Below are 21,942 nucleotides of genomic sequence, written 5' to 3' on the forward strand. Positions count from 1 at the left end.
CTGGTACAGAATCTGCGGTTCAGGGCATCAATGAGAGGTTTGGGTCAAAAGTAAGGGAAATCAATGAGAAGTTACGAAGTGTAGCACAAAAAGGTGTTAATCTTGGTTTGAACCCGAGAATGGGTTTTGGGTCTTCAAGGCCCAGGGTATTCAGTGAAAGGCCACCGACGGGTTCTGTGGTGAATAGATCTAAAGTATTTGGCAGAGAGGAAGATATGTGGAAGATTATTGGATGGTTACTATCAGACGACAAAACTCCAAGTCCCATTAAAAATGATAATAATTTCTCGGTGCTGCCCATAGTCGGCATGGGTGGAGCTGGAAAGACAACCCTTGCTCAACTTGTTTATAACCATGAGACAGTTAAGAATCATTTTCGTCTGAAAGCTTGGGTCTGTGTATCGGAAGACTTTGATGTGGTGAGATTAACCAAAGAAATTCTAGAATCAGCCACTGGGTCTTCCCCTCATTCTAATTCACTAGACCTGTTACAGGTGAAGCTTAAAGAAGCATTAAGCGAAAAAAGATTCCTATTGGTTCTAGATGACATGTGGAATGAGAATTACGAAAGATGGGATGCTTTAAGCACCGTGTTTGCATTCGGTAGACCAGGAAGCAAGATATTGATTACAACACGGAACAAAAGCGTTTCATCAATCGTGCGCACTGCTCCAGGAGACCATGATCTAAAAGGTCTGTCAGACGAGGCTTGCATTGCACTGTTTAGAAGGCACAGTTTCATGGATGAAAATTCATCTGATGCAAGTACAAAGTTGGAAGTATTTGGTCAAGAAATTGTGAAGAAATGTAAAGGTTCACCGTTGGCTATAAAGACACTTGCTGGCCTCTTGCGAGATAAAAGGAACAACAGTGAGTGGAAAGATATCTTGGAAAATGAAATATGGGATTTAAGAGAGAGTGAGATCCTTCCATCGCTCACATTGAGCTACCATCATCTTCCTCCGCTTCTAAAGAGATGCTTCACATATAGTGCTTTGTTTCCCAAAGACTACGTGTTTGAGTTAAAATAATCCTAAATATTGCATGATTGTCAATCGTAGCTACTTCTGGCACGAACACGAGAGATATACGCCACTTTATTTAACTAACTTAAAAGTAATAATGAGTGAACTACAAATTAAAGTGTTAAATTAAACTAATTAAATTAATAAAATTAAGCATCCTAAGATGCCCTAACACATGAGCATCTAACCACGACTAATGCAAATGAAAGGAATAAAAAAGTAGCATAATAACCACATAAAAATGAATAAGGGACTAAAAGTGCATCCACAAAACCACCATATAAAAAAATAAAAGAAATAGAGGAGAAGAAGAAGAAGATAGAGAGAGATAGAGGAAAGGGAGAATGAGATTAAGGGTTTAGAGAATGAGATAGAATACTTGAATAAACTCACGTAGCTTTCTAAATCTCCAATGTCTTGTCATCAACATAGGAACTTAGACTAGGAAGCTTTAAACTACAACTATTACAATCATTAAACTAGACTTATGAAATCAAAATTAAGAACTTGGAAATCAAAACTAAGAACTTAAGCCAAAAATAGGAAAGAAGAGAAAATTTCACTAAGTAATGAAGTAAAAATTACACTAAAAACTGAATTAAATTGAACTAAAACTAACTAAAAAACTAACTAATCTTCTAACAACCCAAAGGGCAAGGGGTATTTATAGGGGGAAGAGAAGAGAAGGGAGAAGAGGAAGTGTAGGAGAAATATTCCCTAAGAAAGAGAATATTCTCTTCTCCTTCCTCTTTTACAATCCTGAATCCTAAGAAAAAAAAAAATAGAAAGAAGAAGAAGAGAAGATTGTTTACATAGACCTTCTATTTCTAGAAAAGTAAACTTCCAATTCTAATCAGTCTTCCTTTTCTTTGTGATATCTTCCTCAACAAAAAACGCATCTTTGATTTTTCACCCATAGGTAATAATCCCCCAAAACAACTCCCCCCCACCCACCCCAAGTAGAATTCAGAAGGCCCTTAGAGAGGTTGGAGAAAGAGAGGGGAGCTAGGACCTTAAGAAAAATAAAATACCCATTCTCCTTCTGGATGGGGTGCTTATAAGGTCTCACCATTGTGTTCCTTCAAAATCCACAAAAAGCCCACACAATTGGGAGCCAGAACTCAAGTTGAAGTCGCGAGCCTTCCAAGGAATCTTTAGGCCAACAAAAAAAAACCCATAATTTTCCACCCCCCCCCCCCAAACCACTTCCGTTTCACTTTCCCCCCCCCCCCCCCCCCCCCCCCCCCCCCCCCCCCCGTCCCCATCACAATTTAAATACCCTGGACCATTTTCACGCCGTTACGACGCCTAACTTCTTCGTTTCACTCGACTGGCCGCCTTCACCCGGCCCCCCTACACATCCAGCCCCCCCCCCCCATTACCCTTTAAACGCTTAAAACATTTCCTTAGCATCATCTCCTCCATTTTCATAGAAACCCTACAACCCAAAAGCAAGAAAGCAGAACTGTCCAAGGAATGTATGCTTATGCCCTAAAATTTCCCCCGCCATCCCCCCCCCCCCCCATTCCCCACATACGTTACTTCTTCCCAAAAAGTAAAGCAAAACAAAACCAACTAATGCAGAAAATCCTAACACACCTTCGTAGGAATCCCCCCCCAAACTTAGCATGTGCAACAAGCCTTTCAACCCCTTTCCCCTATGGACGAGTTGTGTCATCAAATATGAATAACACCCAAAACATATCAAAAAGATGTGAAATTTTTCTATGGCATAAGAGAGGGCCCCCAGAACCCAAAGGGCCGGTTCCCCCACCACCATTACCACCCCCCCCCACCCCAAAAACAACACACAACACCCTCATCGCCCCCCCCCGGTCTCTCATTTTAACCACCACTTCCAACCACCCCCCCCATAGCATCGATGGCAAACTTAGGCACGGTAGTCCTCTTTTTTTTTTTTTTTTCCTTAGCTTTTTCTTTCCCCCTCTATTTCCCCCCCCCTCTATGATAAGAGGCAGCGCACCCCTACTTGGTAGCTCCGCAACCGGCTGAGCGCATTTTTTTGTTTCCCCCCACCAACAAAAAACCACCCCCCCCCCCCCCCCCTTCCGTCCCCCCCCCCCCCCCCCCCCCCCCCCCCCCCCCCCCCCCCCCCCTTCCCCCCCCCCCCAGTCCCAGTCCACTCTCCTTTTTTTTTTTTTTCCTTTCTCCTTCTCTTTCTATTCCTTGTTTTTTTCTTTTTTCTTTTTTTCATTCACTCCACTTTCAGCCCTGCCACAACAAGGCTCAACACTCAGCCAAAAAACAGGGTCCAACACCTCCCCCCCCCTCCCCCCCACCAAACAACCCCCCATTTATTCTCCCCCCCCCCCACCCACACCCATTTCATCCTCCCCCTTCACCCCCCGGACCCAAACCATTACCGCCCCCCCTTGAAAGGGCCCCCCCATTTTTATTTTTCCTGCTAGAACCACCCTCTCTCTGAGGCAACAAGAGACAAGCCAAAACCAAACTATTGCCAATCAAATTTACCAATTAAGCCCAACCCCCCCACCTTAATTCACGCATGTCCCAAGCAGCGAAAAAAAGGACAGGGGGAGAAGGGGCTTAGGAAACAAGAGAATCATGAGAGCTGGCTTTACAAAAAAAGAGCCAAAAAAAGCAAAAAATCAACCAGGCGGAGAATAGCCCAAATTGCAACCCAAAAATCCGACCATGAATTTTAAGGAAATAATGGAAGTTAAGAACAACGAGAAATATTCAATAGAAAAATCTATCCTCATGGACAAAGTGGAAAATAAGGCATTAAAACTCGTGCCATAAATTCGCCCCTCCCTCCCGCTTGCAATGTAGAACACCTATCATTCTTCAAAATCAATCAAAACGAATCACAATAAGCATAAAAAGGATTATGAATAACCTCATCTAAATAATCATCAAAAATTGGAGGTTTACTTAAATCAATCCGGGCAATACAACTATCCGCTCTTGATAACTTGGCTCACAAATAAGGATCATGGAAATATGCTGAAAGGCATTATGACTAACATCGTTTCTCCTCAATAAAATCGTCAAACCTAGGAGGTTTGGACAAATCAACATGTGAGACAATGAAATCCTCAAAATGACAATTATCTAAGTTTTCCAAAGAGAGAGTGGGGAGATCGAATTTCTCGGTTTCTATGTTATCATAAAAATCGATTCTAAATCAATAAAAACACTAGGCAATCACTAAAATCGAAATTTCTGAAAAAAGTTGATCTTCTCAGGTAGCTCCATCAAATCTCGCTCACTAATATCCTGAGGAGACTCAACCCTCAACAACCCCCCAATCATCATGCCCCAAACCAAGTGCAAAAAAAACCTTTGTTGGGAAGGACTCTCATTAACCTCAACCGGGTGGTGGACTTTCAATATCATTAAATTGGGGATGGGGCGGTTCAGCCGACTAGGTAATCGTACCCGCTTTCCTCCTCCCCGTAACATGGTTATCGATTGAGAGAGTTGCTTCTCCATGGTATTTTGGCTTGTTGTGAGAAGGTCTATGTATTTCTAAGCTCATCAGGCCTCGGGCCTCCTCACCCATGTTCTCAAACTCAAGGGGTTGGGTGATATGGTTCAAGGAGAGGTGGCCCATTGAGATTTAATGGAGGGTTGGGAATCGAGGACCAAACTCGACCATGATATTACAAATTGGGTGGTCCAAACCTTTGGTTATTCGATCCCAAAAAATCGGGATGATCACTCCACCCCCATCAGAAGCTGCCAAAAGAATTGTATTGAAAATCGAGGACTCACATTCTCATCACCATAGCTACCTCTATAAAGATTAGGCATCCTTCCATAACATGGATTGTCCGGGAAGGACCAATCAAAATTTTCCGAAAGCCCATAGTTGGGTCGGGGAGCAAAATTGTACTGAAGGGCAGTGCAAAATTGTTCTCTCTCACTACTTTTGGGCTTCCTAACCTGCTTTTAAACATTTCCTCCAAAATCATGGTCGCTTAGCATAGGTCCATCTTTCCCCAAAGTCTTATTTGGAAGCCGTATCTCCCATTATTCTAAATTAACCACCTATCCCAAATTGAGGTCTCCCATAAAAAAAAAATTTAAAGAAAAATAAAAGACTAGAAAAAAATACTAAAAATAAGAGGGAGCCCAAGGTAGATAGTGCATCTATCCCTCGTAAATCGAAACAATGGTTCCAAAGTCGTAAGGTTGCCATATAGGTTGCAAAGAAGGGAACCCATATAGTCTTCACGAGCCACCTACGGGCGACTTCCAAATGGATTCTCGATGTAGGGGGAGAACTACTATACGCTTATGTTTCCAACGCCTCACTATGTCGCTTCGTCTCGTTATCAAGAGTGGTCACCAAAGATAAGTCACATGTTAATCCAAACCACCCAACGAATCAAGGGGCACCAAGATTACTGGTTTGGGCATATGAAAGACTTAGATTGGCATACACTATTTGAAACAAGAGAGAAACAAGAAGAGGTTTTCAAAACCATTTTTTTTTTTTTTTTAAGAGAAGAGGAGAAAGAGAAGAAACTAAAGCACTTCAATTACTTAAATATCAAAACATAAAGTGGTCAATAATCTTCCCTTTAACGGCGCCAAAAAAACTTGTTTGAGTTAAATAATACCTGTTAAGCGTTTACGGGTCAATCGTAGCTACGGCTTAACACGAGGAGATATACGCTACTTATTTAACTAACTTAAAAGTAATGCGCAAAGTGAACCAAATTAAAGTGTTAAATTAAACTAATTAAATTAATAAAAATTAATGCATCCTAACTCATAAGCATCTAACAAAATTAAGTGATTAAATTGGCCCTAACACATGAGCATCTAACCTATCGACTAATGCAAATTGAAAGGAATAAAAAGTAGCCACACATAATAACCACATAAAAATGAATAAGGGACTAAAAGTGCATCCACAAACCACAATCATATAAAAAAAAATAAAAGAAATAGAGGGAGAAGAAGAAGAAGATAGAGAGAGATAGAGGAAAGGGAGAATGAGATTAAGGGTTTAGAGAATGAGACCTTGACGTGCTTGAATATGAATAAACTCACCATGGCTTCCTCTTCTAAATCTCCATGTCTTGTCATCAACATAGGAACTTAGACAGGAAGCTTTAAACTACAACTATTACAATCATTAAACTAGACTTATGAAATCAAAATTAAGAACTTGAAATCAAAACTAAGAACTTAAGAAAAATAGGAAAAGAAGAGAAAATTTCACTAAGTGAATGAAGTAAAATTACACTAAAAAACTGAATTAAAATTGAACTAAAAACTGAACTAAAAACTAACTAACTTCTTACAACCCAAAGGGCAAGGGGTATTTATAGGGGGAAGAGAAGAGAAGGGAGAAGAGGGAAGTGAGGAGAAATATTCCCTAAGAAAAGAGAATATTCTCTTCTCCTTCCTCTTTACAATGCCTTCAATCCTAAGAAAAAGAAAAAATAGAAAGAAGAAGAAGAGAAGATTGTTTACATGGACCTTCTATTTCTGTAGAAAAGTAAACTTCCACCCTAACAAGTGCTTCCTTTTCTTTTGTAGATATCTTCTCCAAGCAAAAATCAAAGCATCTTTGATTTTTCAACTTTCCATAGGTGAGAATATCTTTCAAAATAAGTCTATCCCAAGTAGAATTCCGTAGTGCCTTGAGAAGTTGGAGGAGAGAGAGAGTAAGGGTGATGACTAGGATTTCCTTCAAGAATAAATAAAATACCCATTCTGTCTTTCAAAACGTGGAGCATGGGGTGCTTATATAGGTCTCACCATTGTGTTCCTTGCGAAAAATCACACAAAATAGACCCAAATTTCATCCAATTCGGAGTTGGGAGCCCAAGATATCTCAAGTTGAAGTTGGACTGCCAGAGCCTTCCAAATGGAATCTTTTAGTACAAGAAAGTAACTTCTGATAATTTCATTAAGGCCCTAAAATCCGAACTTCCGTTTCACTTTGTCCCCATCCGATCACAATAATTATAAATAAACCCCCGCGAGACCATTTTCACGCGGTCGTTCACGAGGAAGCGGCCATAACTTCTTCGTTTCAACTCGGAATCATGTGCCGCTTGAACCGATTAATGGCGACTCGATGGGCTACACATCCAAGCCATTAACACCTTTAAACACTTAAAAACATTTCCTTAGCATCATCTCCTCCATTTTCATAAGAAATCACCACAACCTGGAAAAGCACAAGAAAGCACCGAGTAACTCTCATTCCAATGTGATAAAATGTATGCTTTATGCCCTAAAATTTCACACATAAATGTGCTCATCACTACGTATTTAACAAGATTGAAATAGTCATTCTGTGGATGGCAGAAGGTTTTGTTCAACCAAAAGGAAGAAAACGACTAGAAGATATAGGGGCTGGGTATTTTGATGAACTGTTTATGAGGTCTTTTTTTGAGTTATCTGATCGTCCTCCTTCAAACTTGGGATCCCCTTTTAGTCGGATAACCTGCATGGTACCTCTAGATATTGAGGCATTGGACGAAGCTTCAAATGTACTTCACATCAGTTCTTTTTTTGAGTCATCCAATAACACAAAATCAGGATTTGTGATGCATGATCTGATCCATGATTTAGCACAAGTTGTTTCAGGTGGAATATATTGTAGAAGAGAGTATGATAAGCCGTCCGAAGTTCTTTCGACAACCCGTCACTTGTCTTACGACCTTAAACACCGCCGTAATGATGTGGTGACAGAATCAGAGGCATTGAAAAGCTTACACACCCTTCTAACACTAAATAATGCACGTTATATTCCCACGGTTTTCTTGCCTATCTTGCAGTTCCAATTCCAATTTCTGCGTGTGTTATGTTTTAGATATTGTGGCAATGATGAGTTGCCTGATTCAATTGGCAAGTTGACACATCTAAGGCTTCTTGATCTGTCATTTTCTGATGTTGTGAGGTTACCCAACTCAATTACAAGTCTTTACAACCTACAAACATTGATCCTAACTGGTTGTTGGTTTCTTAAAGAGTTGCCTGAAGATATGGGTAACCTCGTAAACCTTCGACATCTTTTTCTCCCCGCGAGGACTTTGAATTCCTATAAAATGCCATTAGGAATTGGTAACTTAACTTGTCTTCAAACATTGAACACATTCATTGTGGGGTCAGAAAATATTAGCGATTTGAAGGAGTTGTCCCAACTCCGTGGGGCTCTGGAGATTTTTAATTTGGAAAATGTAGGCAATAATGGGACAGAAGCCATAGTGACCGATTTGAAGAACAAGCCCCACCTTCTTGGGCTACGGCTGTGTTGGAGATATTATGGAAGCAAGGATAGTTTTTCTGATTTGGGGAGAGATGAAAAACTGGAGGAAGATGTACTTGACAAACTACAAACTTCTACCATTCTTGAAGCACTATGGATTGAAAATTACGGAGGTACCAGATTCCCAAGCTGGATAGAGAATCCTTCCTTCTCTAATTTAGAGACCATGCATCTCATTTATTGTGGCAATTGCAGGTTCCTGCCTCATCTTAGGCAACTTCCTTTGCTCAAACACCTAGTAATCGAAGGCTGCAATACTGCAAAAATGGTGGGAAGTGAGTTATATGTGGTTGGCTCATCATCAGCTAATAAGCAATTTCGATCATTGGAGACATTATGTATTGAAAGGATGGAAGAGTGGGAGGAGTGGCCCGAAGTGGTTGAAGAAGAAGAAGAAGGTGGAGGACAATTCCCTTGCCTCCGTGAGCTGATTATAAAATATTGTCCCAAAGTTAAGAATGTTCTCTCACCGCTTTCCTGGCTTGGTGGGAATGAGAATTAAAAAATGTCACAACCTAAGAAATTTACCGCGGTTTCTTCCTTCATTACAATGGCTCCGTATCAGTAAATGTCGAAAATTGGTGGTACTTCCGAGCCTTCCGTCCATTAAGAGGTTGGCTTTAAACAGTTGTGACCAGATGACAGCGTTGTTCAACTCTGACCATCCATCATCATCAGCACAACATGTACATAGCTCATTCCCTTGCCTCCGTGTGTTAGAAGTTGTCTCTCTTCCCAAGGGCTTTCCAAAGTGGCAAAAGTATGCATCACATTTCTCCTTGACTATTGATGATGTGTCAGATCTGAAATCACTACCCAATGGATTTATGCAACACTTGTCAGCACTTCAAGAATTAAAGATCTATAATTGTAGAATGCTTACAGTTCTTCTGCAGAATGAGATTGGGTTTGATCTCCTTCCTTCAAGCCTTCAGCGTTTGTACATATGTTTTGATTGTGACAGCCTAGGAAAGTTACCACAGAGCATGTGTAATCTCCATTGTCTTAAAGAACTAAGAATTGAAGGGGCTATAGAACTCGCATCATTGTTTGAAGGGATGCACAACCTCACATCTCTCCGAGATCTTCGAATATCAAACTGTGAGAATCTGGAGTCATTGCCCAAGGAGCTACACACTCTAATGCCTCTCCAAAAATTTGTAATTGAAAGCTGCCCAGCTCTTGTGTCCTTCCAGGAAAGATGGTTACCCACTGCGCTTCAACACTTGGAGATCATAGATTGCAAGAATCTGGAGTCTCTACCCAAGGAGCTACACATTCTAACTTTTCTCCAAAAATTTATAATCAAAAGTTGCCCTGCTCTTGTGTCCTTCCAGGAAACAGGGTTACCCACTGCGCTTCAATACTTGAAGATCATTGATTGCAAGAATCTGGAGTTGCCACCCAAACAGCTACATACTCTTATGTCTCTCCGAAGATTTGTAATCAAAAGTTGCCCTGTTCTTGTGTCCTTCCAGGGAACAGGGTTATCCACTGCACTTCGACAATTGGAGATCATCGACTGCAAGAATCTAGAGTCTCTGCCGGAGGGACTCCACAAACTAACGTCCCTCCACTCATTGAAAATAGAAGAATGCCCTGCTCTTGAGTCCTTTCCAGATATGGGGTTACCCATTCCACTTATGGAGTTGTTGATTCAAAAATGTGGGAAGCTGAATTCCTTGCCCAAGGGGCTGCACAAACTCACAAATCTTGTACTTCTGAAGATTGTGGGATGCTCTTTTCTTATGGAGTGCAAGAGTCTTGAACCCCTACAAAAGTTGGGTCTTCATAATTTCACCTCTCTTTATGATCTCACCATCGGTGGATGTGCTGCTCTCTTGTCCTTTCCAAAGGGTCTGCTTCCCACTAATCTTAGGGAATTTTGCATCAAGGACTGCCCAATTCTTGAATCCCTACATGATGGACTCTCTGACCTAACCTCTCTTAAACGTTTGGAGATCCAGAATTGTCCAATGCTAAAACAACGGTACCAAAAGAAGGAAGGAGAAGAGTGGTCCAAGATTGCTCAAATCCATGGGGTATTAATAGATGATGAATGGCAATAAATCCTATCCACCACTTGTGGGCCTGCCCTCTCAAAATCCATGGATTGAGTATGAGAGATGGATTGTGTCTATTATGCAACAAACACAATAAAAGCAAAGATGCATTGCTGTCAATATTAAGTGAGATATTTCTTGAATAATAAAAAAATATATGATTTCTATTTCTACTTTATGTCATGCCATGTGTGAATTTAATTTAATTTTTCTTCATAGGAGAATGATGAGATGTGAAGAGCATGAGTGAATTATTCGACAGACATGCAGAGCAGATTTATTATTATGGACACTTCTCTCATATGGAATGGTTCTCTTTGAAAGTGCTGAAGAACTGATGCAAAGTCCTCCTTGATCTTATGAAATCCTACCTAAATTCCTTCTCTGTAAGCTTAATTCATTGTGCTTTTCCTCTTTATCCGATTGACATGTTCGGTAGCTCTCTGTGGGGTACAATTTTCTTCATTGAGATTTTCTATTATAATAATTGCATAAGTTAAATTAACTATTTTCATTTTTGGTTTTTAATAGAATGTTGATTGTCCATAGGCAGCTGTTCTAGTTATTTTATTCATTAAAATAACAGAGAAGAGAGAGAAGAGGGAGGAGGGGGGAGCCATATTTTCTATATCCTCTTTCCTCTCTCAAGGACACATGCTACACACCTCCCCCCCACCCTAATTTGACTTCTAGGTATTGATGCTTTTAGGGCCTATTTTAGTTTGAATTACAGTAAGTTGCTCTAAGCTAGAAGCTACTCAAGCTCCTCAAAAGCTTCATATAAGCCATGGATCATATCTAATGATCCCAGAGTCAAGACTCTCAGGACTAGAGTAAACCTTGCAAACACCTCCATTCACTTAGAAATTTTTTTTGGGTGTGTGTGTGTGTGTCTATTCCATTGCTCATTTTATAGCTTCCTAATATGACCTCATTTTTTGATTCTATAGTAGGTTTGTTGATGAGTAATGAATTGTATTTATTTTGAGTCAGAACTTTCTGAAATGAAAAGCTAATACTTATTTACTGTTGCTATGTATTGCTCATTTGTGTTTTTTTTTTCTTTCTGGGCATGTATATTTTTAAGACTATACACTTGCTATTATATTATAAGCTGATGGAATAATAATTCTGAACTTTATAAACATCAATTAACATATATGACTTCTTTTATACATGCTTAAGCTCTTTAAGTATTGAATTGAAAAGTATAATGAGATAATAAGGACTAGCTTCAGTATCTCTTTGCAGCCTTTAAATCTGGTTTAAAAAATCTCTCTAGGCAAGAACAATCAACTTGGCTAAGATTTTCTTACATAATGCAGGACTCAAATGGGTTTGTTCTCCATTGTCAACTTTGGACAAGAATTTTGATTGTGGCAATGTCCTCTGAAGTTGTGAGTACCTTTGTACATCTCTCTCTCTCTCCCCCCTATATGCAGAGACAAATCTCCCCTCCCCAAGTCTTTGGACTCAATTTTTTAGACATTTGGATAACTTCGACTTCAACTTGTTGTAGATAGAAACTACTTGAGTAAGGAAATACACAATCATTAAGTCGTGTGTTAGTGGATCCGGTTTCACCCGATCCATGCGTCCACCTGGGGCAACTGCGGACCCAATAGAGTTCGTTTAGAGTTACTTGGAGAAGGGGCCACTTCTAGTCTCCTACTCGTACTCAAACAAGAAAAGGAGTGGAAGTAAGCTGTGGATATGAGAGGCCAACAATCACTTCCCTTGTGTGCATACACAAACTCTCTCCCTCCCTAGAAAACTCTCTCAAGTTTTCTTCTTCCTCATCATCGTATGTGTGTGTGCATCTCAAGAGCTTCCATCACTCTTGGATTTGGAGAGTGGAAGATCGTTTTTGTATGATCACCTATCAATTGCATTGCTGCGAAGAAGACTGTTCGGGTTCTCTCCGTTCGCAAGGTGTTCGTTCGGCTGTCAATCAAGAACTTCCTGATCCATCTCCGCTGTGCTTGCGACATCATTCAGTTAATCCTAAATGTTGTCCGTTAATTAAGATCCTGAAACAGTTTCCTTGTAAGAAACAAACCACTTTTCTTTTTGAGAACTCTGTATTTGTCACGTCCCTGCTACTCCTTACATTAGTTTACATCCTTCTTAATAACTTTGAATATTATTTTTGTTTTGTGGCAGTAACATTTGTGAATACACATTTGGCACAACACATCAGAGGTGGTTGTATTGAAGGTTTGAAGCGTCTACATTGCATCATTAGCAGCTAGGAAGAATTTTTGGTATTGCAGCATGAAGTAGGGCTGCAACAGGGTCGGGTTGGGCCGGGCTTTACAGAACCCTAATCCAACCTTAAGTCCCCTTAGCTGGGCCCAGACCCGACCCTACCCTAACTCAGGGCTAGAAAAATCCAACCCTGACCTGCCCTCAGGGTCGGGTCGGGTCGGGCTGACCCTGATTGGCCCTGATCATGGGGTAGGGGAAAGAAATGCATGGGTTAGAATGGGCCGGGGAGAACATTATCAATTTTACATAAAATAACACTATAATAAAAAGTATTATATCAGTTATTGTCTTCATATATGATATATTATATAAAAAAAATGTAGGTGACATTTAAAGTTTATAATGTATATATTATATCAATATATATTTTATAGTATAACTTAAATCAGGGTCGGGTCGGGCCGGGCCAAGCAGTTGAGGCCTACCACCCCCGACCTTGACTCTCAAATTCCGGCCCCCGGGCCATGAGGCCTGGGCATGCCGAAGGCCAACACCCCTAGCATGAAGCATCAGAAATTCAAATAGTAGAGATGGTTCATCTCACACTTCTGGACTTCAAATTGGCAGAAACAAAAGCCAGACCCACATTGATTGCATTAATTCTCCAAGTGTAGGACAGAAAAATATCTGAGTGAGTATCCAGCATCAAAATCTGACAACAGAAACATTTCTTTCAACCCCTTTAACCTGTCAGAATCTCAATATTTGTTAACAGTCTCATTGGATCTTATGTTGTTCTTCAGGTCGAATTCTACTGTAATAGTTTTGAAGGTTTTCACTGAAGTTTTTTTTTTTTTTTTTTTTTTGGGTAAACACTGAAGTACTTGACCACTTCCTTTTATTGAGTTTATGTTGTTTCTCACCCAATATTCTGAAACCTGTCCTGGCCCACCAAGCCAGACATGTTAACCTATCACAGTGCTCATACAGTGTCCTCTGCAGTGCGGGGGTATGCTGGAAGATGTCTGGCGCACCATCTGAGCTCGACACATGGCCGAGGTGCCCTTTGGATGGCTTGGATGGCTGCACATATCTGACCATGCTGTACATGTGATGGAGAGAATGATTTCCAACTCGGTCATCATCAGATATGCGCATCCATCCGAGCCATTTGAAGGGCACTTCGGCCACATGTCGATCTTGGGTTGTGTGCCGGACATCTTCCAGTGCACCCCCACCCTACAGAGGAGCCCAATTCCTATTACCCTGGTCATTTTCTCAATTGCTATGGCTCTGTGAATTAGTATCAAAGAAAGCATGGGCAAAGTGGGTCTGCAGTGAGTAGGGGGACATGCAATGGCGATGGCGAGGGAAAGATGCTTTCCACCCCATCCCATGGTCAATAAGGTGGAGTGTAGGAGATTCCATTCTATAATGCCAGCTTGGAAAACCTTTTTCCTTGTGTGTGTGAGAGAGCAATATATACAATCATTGGTTTAAAATACTAGGATATTTAAAGCAAAATAGCAAATAAGTAAAGGTCAGCCAGCCTAATATCCTTGCATTAACCATCTGCACAATTCTTGTCTATCTATCCCACGCCTCTCTTCTCCGTGACCTTGTGCCCTTGCTTGGCGCTAACCTTGCAAGATAGCTCTGGCCTTTTGATACCAACAGAGACTTTGTAATACCAGAATTCAATAGAACTCACATTATGAAAAACCATGGAGGCTCATTCACTCTTAAATAAATTAGAATCGAAAATACCATCACATAACAAGGCTAGCTGATTCACATAAGGCACAACAAGGTATTCATGTAGGGACATATGCCCTAGTTTTTGGAGTTGCCATCAGTCCCCCGTTTAGCGTTGCAAAAGAGTAACTACCCTCCTTTAACAAGTAGATGACCCGGACTCGCTAAGGTCTATATAGAGCATTATAGTAGAGCGGCATTCTGGGTACTTTATACAAGTTTGCAGTCATTCAAAGGTCAAAGTCTCCAGTGCTTCCTTGATTTGGTTTTGCTGGTAGTTAGTTCATCAGCTTTATCTGATATAGGTTTTGTGTTCGGTTTAGTTCTGATAGAGCTGAGGTGATTCTAGGTTTCAATCACTCTCGATGTGGAAGGGTTGGTTGTCGTACTCATTCCTTCACAATTTGTGGCCTGAAAAAAATGGCTCCATGGTTAAAAGAATCGGATCGGAATTGACTGACCCCGATTTTGATTACGCTTGATTTCTAAAACTCCTCTTTTGAATCAGATCTTCATTTTTTATCTTCCTTGAAATTAATAGAAATCTTGTAACATATCAAAAACCTCCAAAAAAATGTCACATTGAGAAGGTATGTGTAGCAAAGATGAGGATGTTAGGATGAATGTGTGGAAAAACTAGGAAGGATAAAGTAAGGAATGATCGTATTAGAGTTGATTTGGGAGTGGAGTTGCCCCGATCAATGACAAGCTCTTAGAGAGTTGTTTGAGGTGGTATAGTCATGTTCAACAGAGGCCTAAGGATGCCCCAGTAAAGAGAAGTGATATGATCCCGATTGAATGAGCTAAAAGAACTAAGGGCATACCCGCCCCAGTTGGGAGGAAGGACATGCATAGTCTAGGTCTTGTTCCAAGTAGGATCTCGGATAGAGCCTATTGGAGAGCAAGGATCCATGTAGCAAACCCCATTAGTTGAGATCCTCCCGACATGCTGGGTTGTGCCTCTTTCCTCTTACTTCCACTTTTCATTTTTATTTTTCTCTTTTTATTTCCCATCTTTCATTTTTTTCATTTTTCATCTCTTTCCTATCTCTTCATTCCATTTTTCTTATTTAGACTTCAGTTTTCCCTACCTTGTTTTGTTTGGATCCATGTAGTCGACCCCATTAAGTTGGTATACGACTGAGTTTGTTGTAATTGTTGTTGAAGTTGAGGTTGTCTTTATTACCTTTTCCCAAAACCAGCATTACAAAATGCATGTAAACCAATTCTGAATCGGATAAAGAAAACCAAATAGAAAACAATATAACCACACCGAATGCAAAACAACTCTGATTTTGGTTGATTCATTTTCGGTTCAATTTTGATTTCACCTTGTCAAAATGTAAAACGAATCCAAACCCTATGTATTAGCAATTTGACATAAATTCTTCTAGATGCTCTTTCCCTTCATTTGATATGATTGAACTTGAACCTTCCAATTTCTCCTCTTAGATCAGACACTGGATAACTCTTTGTTCTTACTCTGGTACGAGTATTCTGCAAATGAGTGGGATGCCCCCCCCCCCCCCTCCCTCCCTCCCTCTATAGTTTGGTTTTCAAAACATTTCTGGTACATGATTTGATGAATTATGCTTAAAGAGAGGATGGAGGGGGGAAGGGTTGTTAAAACTGTTCTTCAAAACTAAACTAGTAAACTTTATGGACAACCGAGCAGACCTTGGTTTTGATCCTTTTTTAGTTTCAAGGATGAGACCTTGGCAGAAACTAAGCAACATAATGTTAAAAAATCTCCAAATTTTGTATATCTTAAATGGAAACTCTCACTTATGTTTGGCAGCTACATATAACTTCCATCAGGTAATCCCCAGACTATCAGAGATCAAAACTTGCCCCTGGACCTGGACCTGGACCTGGGAGAATCCCTTGAATCAAATTCTTCTTTCCAAACAAGAGGAGTAGTTTGTCACCAGAAAGATTAGTTCCCCCTTTAGGAAATTCTGTTAAGCTCCTTGACTCCAAAATATTATATTTAGTCGCTTTCAAGCAAACTTTGTGAATTCTCAACAAGTGACTCAAGTCTCTGGCAAGAGGGGAAACAAAAAAGAAAAAGGGAAAAGATTAAATAAGCAAATAAAAAAAAAAAATTGGAACAAGATCAGATCAATTCATATGGAAATCCAGATCCAAACTCATGCTTATCTATTTTTTGGACAAGATTTGTTTAGCATGAGGATCTAAGCTGAATGTTTAAAAACGGGTCTCCCTTTAAGATCCAAACCAGATTAGAGGAGAGTTGCATGGACATTCCAATTTTGACATGGACTCCTGAGTGCACCCAAAACACAAATCTGACTCTTTCGGCATATGAATCTGATGTTCTCACTAATACACTCAAAGTCAACAGTGGAAATTAACTAAAGTCTCCATATTCATATGCAACATTAAACAATTTAGACTTCTGAATATCATCCTGCTTTTAAGAAATACATGATAATAGTTATACACAATCAAGATGGAAATCTTTATTGCCACTCACATAAAGTAAGAAAAATATATTTGCTATTGGTGAGATTTTCACAAGGTAAATATGCTGGGGAAATTGTTTACTGTAGCCATTTGGGATTTTGCCCTTCTAATTGCATATATTAGGAGTTGGAGAGGTGTCAGGTTGAAGCTTTTTCATCCTTAGGGTAAACAGGTTTAAGTTGAGTATTTTAACTAGCATGATCCTTAACTTTCCCCTATAGTTTAAACTTTGTTCACCCCGGGAGATCCTTAACTTTTTCGGATGATTAATCATAGTTGGTTTTCACTAAACTTCCAACAAAGGCCGTACCCAGTGCACAAGGCTCCCGCGTTTAGCAGGGTCTGGGGAGGGTTAAATGTACGCAGCCTTACCCCTGTTTCCAAAGAGGCTGTTTTCAGGACTTGAACCCGTGACGAAGCATTCAGCAAGTATTTTGTCTTTAGGCTATTTTCCCCAAATATTTTGTCTTTATTTACCTGTCATTACAGTCTAAAAATATTAGTTTGGAACACATTAGTCGCTCTACTACCATAGTATTGGTTTTACTTAATCTGTAACGAGCATGGCTCCATACCAAGTAGTAGAAAAATGTTATTTTCTATCTAATTTGTGGAATTGGTGCCAATTGTTTTTGTCCTTTCATTTTTTTAAACCTCTTTAGTATGTATTTGAAAATCTTAACTATATCTTCCCAACATCCCATTAGCCTAGCTTGCCGAGTTAACATATTTTGAATTCTGACTCCTAATTCTGAGAGCATTCAGCACTGAATTAGAGGGAAAATAAATCTCGGTAACGGCAATCACGTCATGCCTAATAATGAAACCCTCAAACTGCATAGATGATGTTGAGTTAGAAAAAGGATAATAATAAGCACCATCACGAGTTCAAGATGCTGGCAGAGACAAAGAACAGAGGAAGTGCACACCTGAACTGATTGCTTAACTTCTTCAAGTTTATTTAGCAACACATCACCAGGTACCACTCCTCTGGGCTCCTGCAAAGCATGGCATATTAAAATGTTAGCTGCATATTATTTGTCTAAATTACAGTAGTTCATATAAGCAAAAGGACAGAGAGGATTACAATAGTAAGCCTATTACCAATCTTTCAAAGTATTTTCAATGAGATTATATTTAGTGTTAGGGACAAATTCATCAAAACATAAGAAATGTCATTACGGGGACTTGAGTCGCCTGCCTAACAATGAAATCAGATAAATTTTGTATCTGCACCAATGAGTTAAATCATGATCTTCTTTCTCCATTATAGACCTCCACCTACAGGATCCTTCAAGATATTCAAAAGTTATACGATCAATTGCACTGCCATGAGAATCAACCACCCACAACATTAACATAAACAGGCCTCCAAGAACTCTAATGCAGTCCCCCCACCCCCCCCATCCCCCACCCCAAAGTTAAAACAAAAGGGTGGATGGGTCAGAGGGGAGAAGGATTACAACAAAGATTTCAGCTATCACAAGCAGCTGGAAGCTCAGAGCTTCAATGTTAGCAGTGGTCACAATCCGGTAAAACCCTTAAATCAAAGTCCCCAAACATCAGCCCAATCAGATCATATCTAGTTAGTTGTTGAATCAAAATGATGGAACCCACCAAAATGGGCTCATCTCTACCCTGAGAATATTCTTCGTAGAGCCCTTAAAGTCCAGAATAGAATGGCCTTTCAAAATGGTGCATGTTCTTCTTAATATGTAAAATGATATCAGTGGACCAAATCCAGTATGAACTTTAGGCAAATTCACCAAAGAACAGGCCAATCAGATGATCTTAGTTATCTTATAAACAGACGTTTTCCGGATCACCATTCTTATTAGTTAGAGAATTAAATTGAATAAAATTGCTCAGATTATCACATTTCCAAAATTGAATTATTCTGCCTGTAAGCGTGGGTGAACATCACTGACCAAAGACCTACAACAACATTCCATGTGCTCATGTTTCTAGAGGAGGGAGGTTACAACTTTGATACTATGAGTCTACGACCAATGCACTATTGCAGCATATTAAGTAAGGAAGTTTCATAAGAAAGTTCACACTCTGTTAAGCTTTAAAGAACTTCTCAATAATTTCAGACAGTGGGTTTTCCCAACAAATTAACAGGAGAATGGGAGAGCATCTCAGATTGCAAGTCTTAAACCATTACCTTCCGAATTTTAGAAGGTGATTTACCCATTGCTGGTGCCTCGGACACAGAACCCATACGAGATGGTGTCCGTGTACCTTCCCCCTCACCAGTGTATGCAACAGGCTTCCAACTAGTACCAAATCCTAATATCATCTTGGAAGCTTCTTCTACAATGACCTGAGTAAATGTAACAATATGTATATAAACCAAAAGACATGAGCCCATCTCAAATTTGCACTCATGAATCATCTAATTTAATGATGATGACATACACACATCAGCAAAATAAAGTAATAAATCCAGTTCTGAGTTACCTTCCTCAAAACTCCTGGGTTAGAGACCCCTTGAACCTGTAGCTCATCCACAGAAGCAGCTTTTCCATGTGGTATACTCTCAACTCTAAATGTATGGATCCCATACATCGATTGCAAGCAACCTAGATGCATCAGAGCAAAAACTTCAATAATATCCAAAATTGAATATTTGTCCTAGACAGTTAATCATGAATTTCAAATAATGTACCAACTCGAGATAAAAGGAGGTTTATATATTCTTAACTGTAATAGCATGTGGAATTTTCATAATCAGATGACTACAATGCATCTAAAAGGATAAAGGCAGCCAAGGGCTCCAATAAATCAGGATAGATGAAACTGGCTAAATAAGTTATGGGTGAAGGCAGAGCTATTAATAAAACAACAAATCTCGTGTATTAAATCAGAAAGTTGATTGCTTATTTTCAGATGATCATAATCATAATATTTTTGCATGAAAGGACTTATTCGATAATTTGATTTTGAGAGACAAGATTAATTGGTGAAAAGGAGTTTCAGGACCATTTCTGTCATCTTATTTTTAGCAATCAAAGACACTATAGAAGAAATTTGAAGAGACTTTACTATGAAGTGATTTGGGGAGTAAAGTTGATGCAGTGGCCATTTTAATAGATTCCGACTTACATTTTGACAGTATTATTATATCCATGCTTATTGAAAAAAAAACTGTTTTACTATTAGCTTTAGTGGCACATCAATTCTTCTCCTCTCCAATCTCCATACTCAGCAGGGGATGTACACCAATATGTTCACTTCCGATTTTTCTTTTTTAATTTAATAGAAAAATTTGAGCCAGTACACTTTTCCATCTCTTTACTAGCAAATACAATTGAGTTTTGATTCAAGGAATAAGTGAAGAAGGTTTTCAATCTTTACTAACACAATACTCAACAAGTTCCTGTGTTTTAGTTACGAAAGTCTACCAAAAACTGCCAAGCATAAAATGTCTCACGTCAAATCAAAATGACTAAGGAAACACAATGTATTCACATCTCTTGGAGCATATTACATACAGAAATTTATCAGGATATATTCTATAGGCCAAATTGGAAATGGAAGGATGTTTTTGCTCTTTAAAATCCACTCATGCACCCATGCTACAAATTTATTACACCTAGGGGCTTCCAGTGCTTTATTTAATGCAACTGAGAATAAAACAGATATTTCATTCTCAAATATTTAATAGAGATAACTAATTAACTACAAGGTGCAAAAACATGATTTTAAAAAGAAAAAAGAAAAAGACAACGTAAAAGTATCCAACATTCTTAAAAAGTACCTTGTTCAGTAATGATGTCGATTACCAGAGCAAGAGGTATGTGCTTCTCAATCTTTGTAACACCCCAGAAAGGCAGAAATGAAGGTCTTGCAACCTTGACAAAATATTTTTAATTAGATTTATCACGTAAAATTAAAAAATAAAACCAGAAACAGAGACTATAAAAGTATAATGAAATTCACCTTGTAAACTATTTCATTAGGGGTAACATAGAGTTTGCGTGAGGAAATATCCTTTCGAAGCACGTATCTTCTAACAGGGAGATATAGAAGCATAATAATTCCAAACCCCCAGGCTAAAACCAGAAGTAATGATATGAGGACCCATATAACTGTGTCATATTGCACATGGCTTCCTGCAAGTTCCTCAAAGGAGGCTTTGTACAGTATCCTCGCAGAAATTTCTCCTTCCTCATCATCAAGCTCAGGCACAGGATCTTCGAGTAACAGCTGATTTGATGAACTACGTTCCCGTAAACCAATGGCATGACCAGTCGTAAACATTGCCGTAAGGTCGAAAACAATAACTAGATACTAAAACACTTCCCAGATAAAAATTCAACTTGATCACTGAAACAATGAGTGAGCATACATTGTCTCAGTAAAGTTACTGTAGGAAGGGTTCATTAGTAACATATGATATAATGGAAGTTCATAATCTGAAACTGAAATGGGTTCCTTTTCCTTTTTGATGATAGAAAACACTAAACAGTAAATAGAATTTTCATATGTTCGGAAATGTTATAGCACATCTCAAATACTACACAGGAGATTATTAGTCTAATCTTTAGTGGGGCAAACGCAAAGCAGGAAACCATCTTAACATCTGCAACTATCTATGGGGTTGCACTGAGGAACGTTTTGTCAAGCAAAGGTATAGTTAACGGCAAGTAAATAAAATTGGGACATTCTAATAAATCGAACACTTGGGGTGTTCTTAAATTGGACAGAGTAAAGGTTCATGAAGACGCGAAACTAAACTAACGCTGAGAATCAGAAAAGTTGCATCAGAATTTGAAGAATTAAAGAGTAGTTAGAACTAAGAACATTTATCAAAAGGAAGAAGGAGACTCGGTGTTGTGATGTTTACCTGAAAATTTTGAGGCTGTCAACAGATTGAGAAGAAATAAAAGGTTACTTCAAAGCATTCAAAGACGGGATCTCTGAGCTCAAGATCGGGTACTAACTACTAACTACTAACTACTAACTAGGGTTTCTTCTATGGAGTGGGATTTGCTGGAATTACGACTGCTTTTTCACTTTTCAGTTTTGTCTATTGGAACAGCGAACAACCAGTCCTGTTTTCGTAACCCCCACCTACCCACCCCAACGTTGAATGGTTGGCGGGAGAAAGATCCCATTC

General features: G+C 39.4%; 3 protein-coding genes across 5 annotated transcripts; 2 read left to right on the top strand and 1 right to left on the bottom strand.

Moving 5' to 3' along the window:
- The first annotated feature begins 90 nt into the window (after positions 1-90).
- Positions 91-10,311, top strand: LOC122661884 (putative disease resistance RPP13-like protein 1). Its single transcript, XM_043857396.1, has 2 exons — positions 91-1,021; positions 7,309-10,311. Exons 1-2 carry the CDS (start codon positions 120-122, stop codon positions 8,804-8,806), a joined length of 2,400 nt encoding a protein of 799 aa, XP_043713331.1. The 5' UTR covers positions 91-119; the 3' UTR covers positions 8,807-10,311.
- On the top strand, positions 8,943-10,373 carry LOC122663120 (disease resistance protein TAO1-like). The gene has a single exon (XM_043858821.1). It carries the CDS (start codon positions 8,943-8,945, stop codon positions 10,371-10,373), a length of 1,431 nt encoding a protein of 476 aa, XP_043714756.1.
- A 5,940-nt stretch (positions 10,374-16,313) lies between these two features.
- LOC122661886 lies at positions 16,314-21,842 on the bottom strand. Of its 3 annotated transcripts, none has more exons than XM_043857399.1 (8): positions 21,670-21,842; positions 21,344-21,411; positions 20,763-21,084; positions 20,581-20,674; positions 19,281-19,402; positions 18,985-19,143; positions 17,747-17,815; positions 16,314-16,371 (listed from the first exon to the last, which is right to left on the bottom strand). In XM_043857399.1, the coding sequence occupies exons 3-8, from the start codon at positions 21,081-21,083 to the stop codon at positions 16,321-16,323; spliced, it is 816 nt and encodes a 271-aa protein (XP_043713334.1). In that variant the 5' UTR covers position 21,084; positions 21,344-21,411; positions 21,670-21,842; the 3' UTR covers positions 16,314-16,320. The 3 variants fall into 3 exon arrangements, with proteins under 3 accessions (XP_043713334.1, XP_043713335.1, XP_043713333.1); XM_043857400.1 differs by having other exon boundaries at positions 21,344-21,405; positions 21,670-21,819; XM_043857398.1 differs by lacking the exon at positions 21,344-21,411 and having other exon boundaries at positions 20,763-21,085; positions 21,670-21,822.
- Between the last annotated feature and the right edge of the window lie 100 nt (positions 21,843-21,942).

This window comes from Telopea speciosissima, chromosome 5 (assembly GCF_018873765.1).
Source record: "Telopea speciosissima isolate NSW1024214 ecotype Mountain lineage chromosome 5, Tspe_v1, whole genome shotgun sequence".
Taxonomy (NCBI): Eukaryota; Viridiplantae; Streptophyta; class Magnoliopsida; order Proteales; family Proteaceae; genus Telopea; species Telopea speciosissima.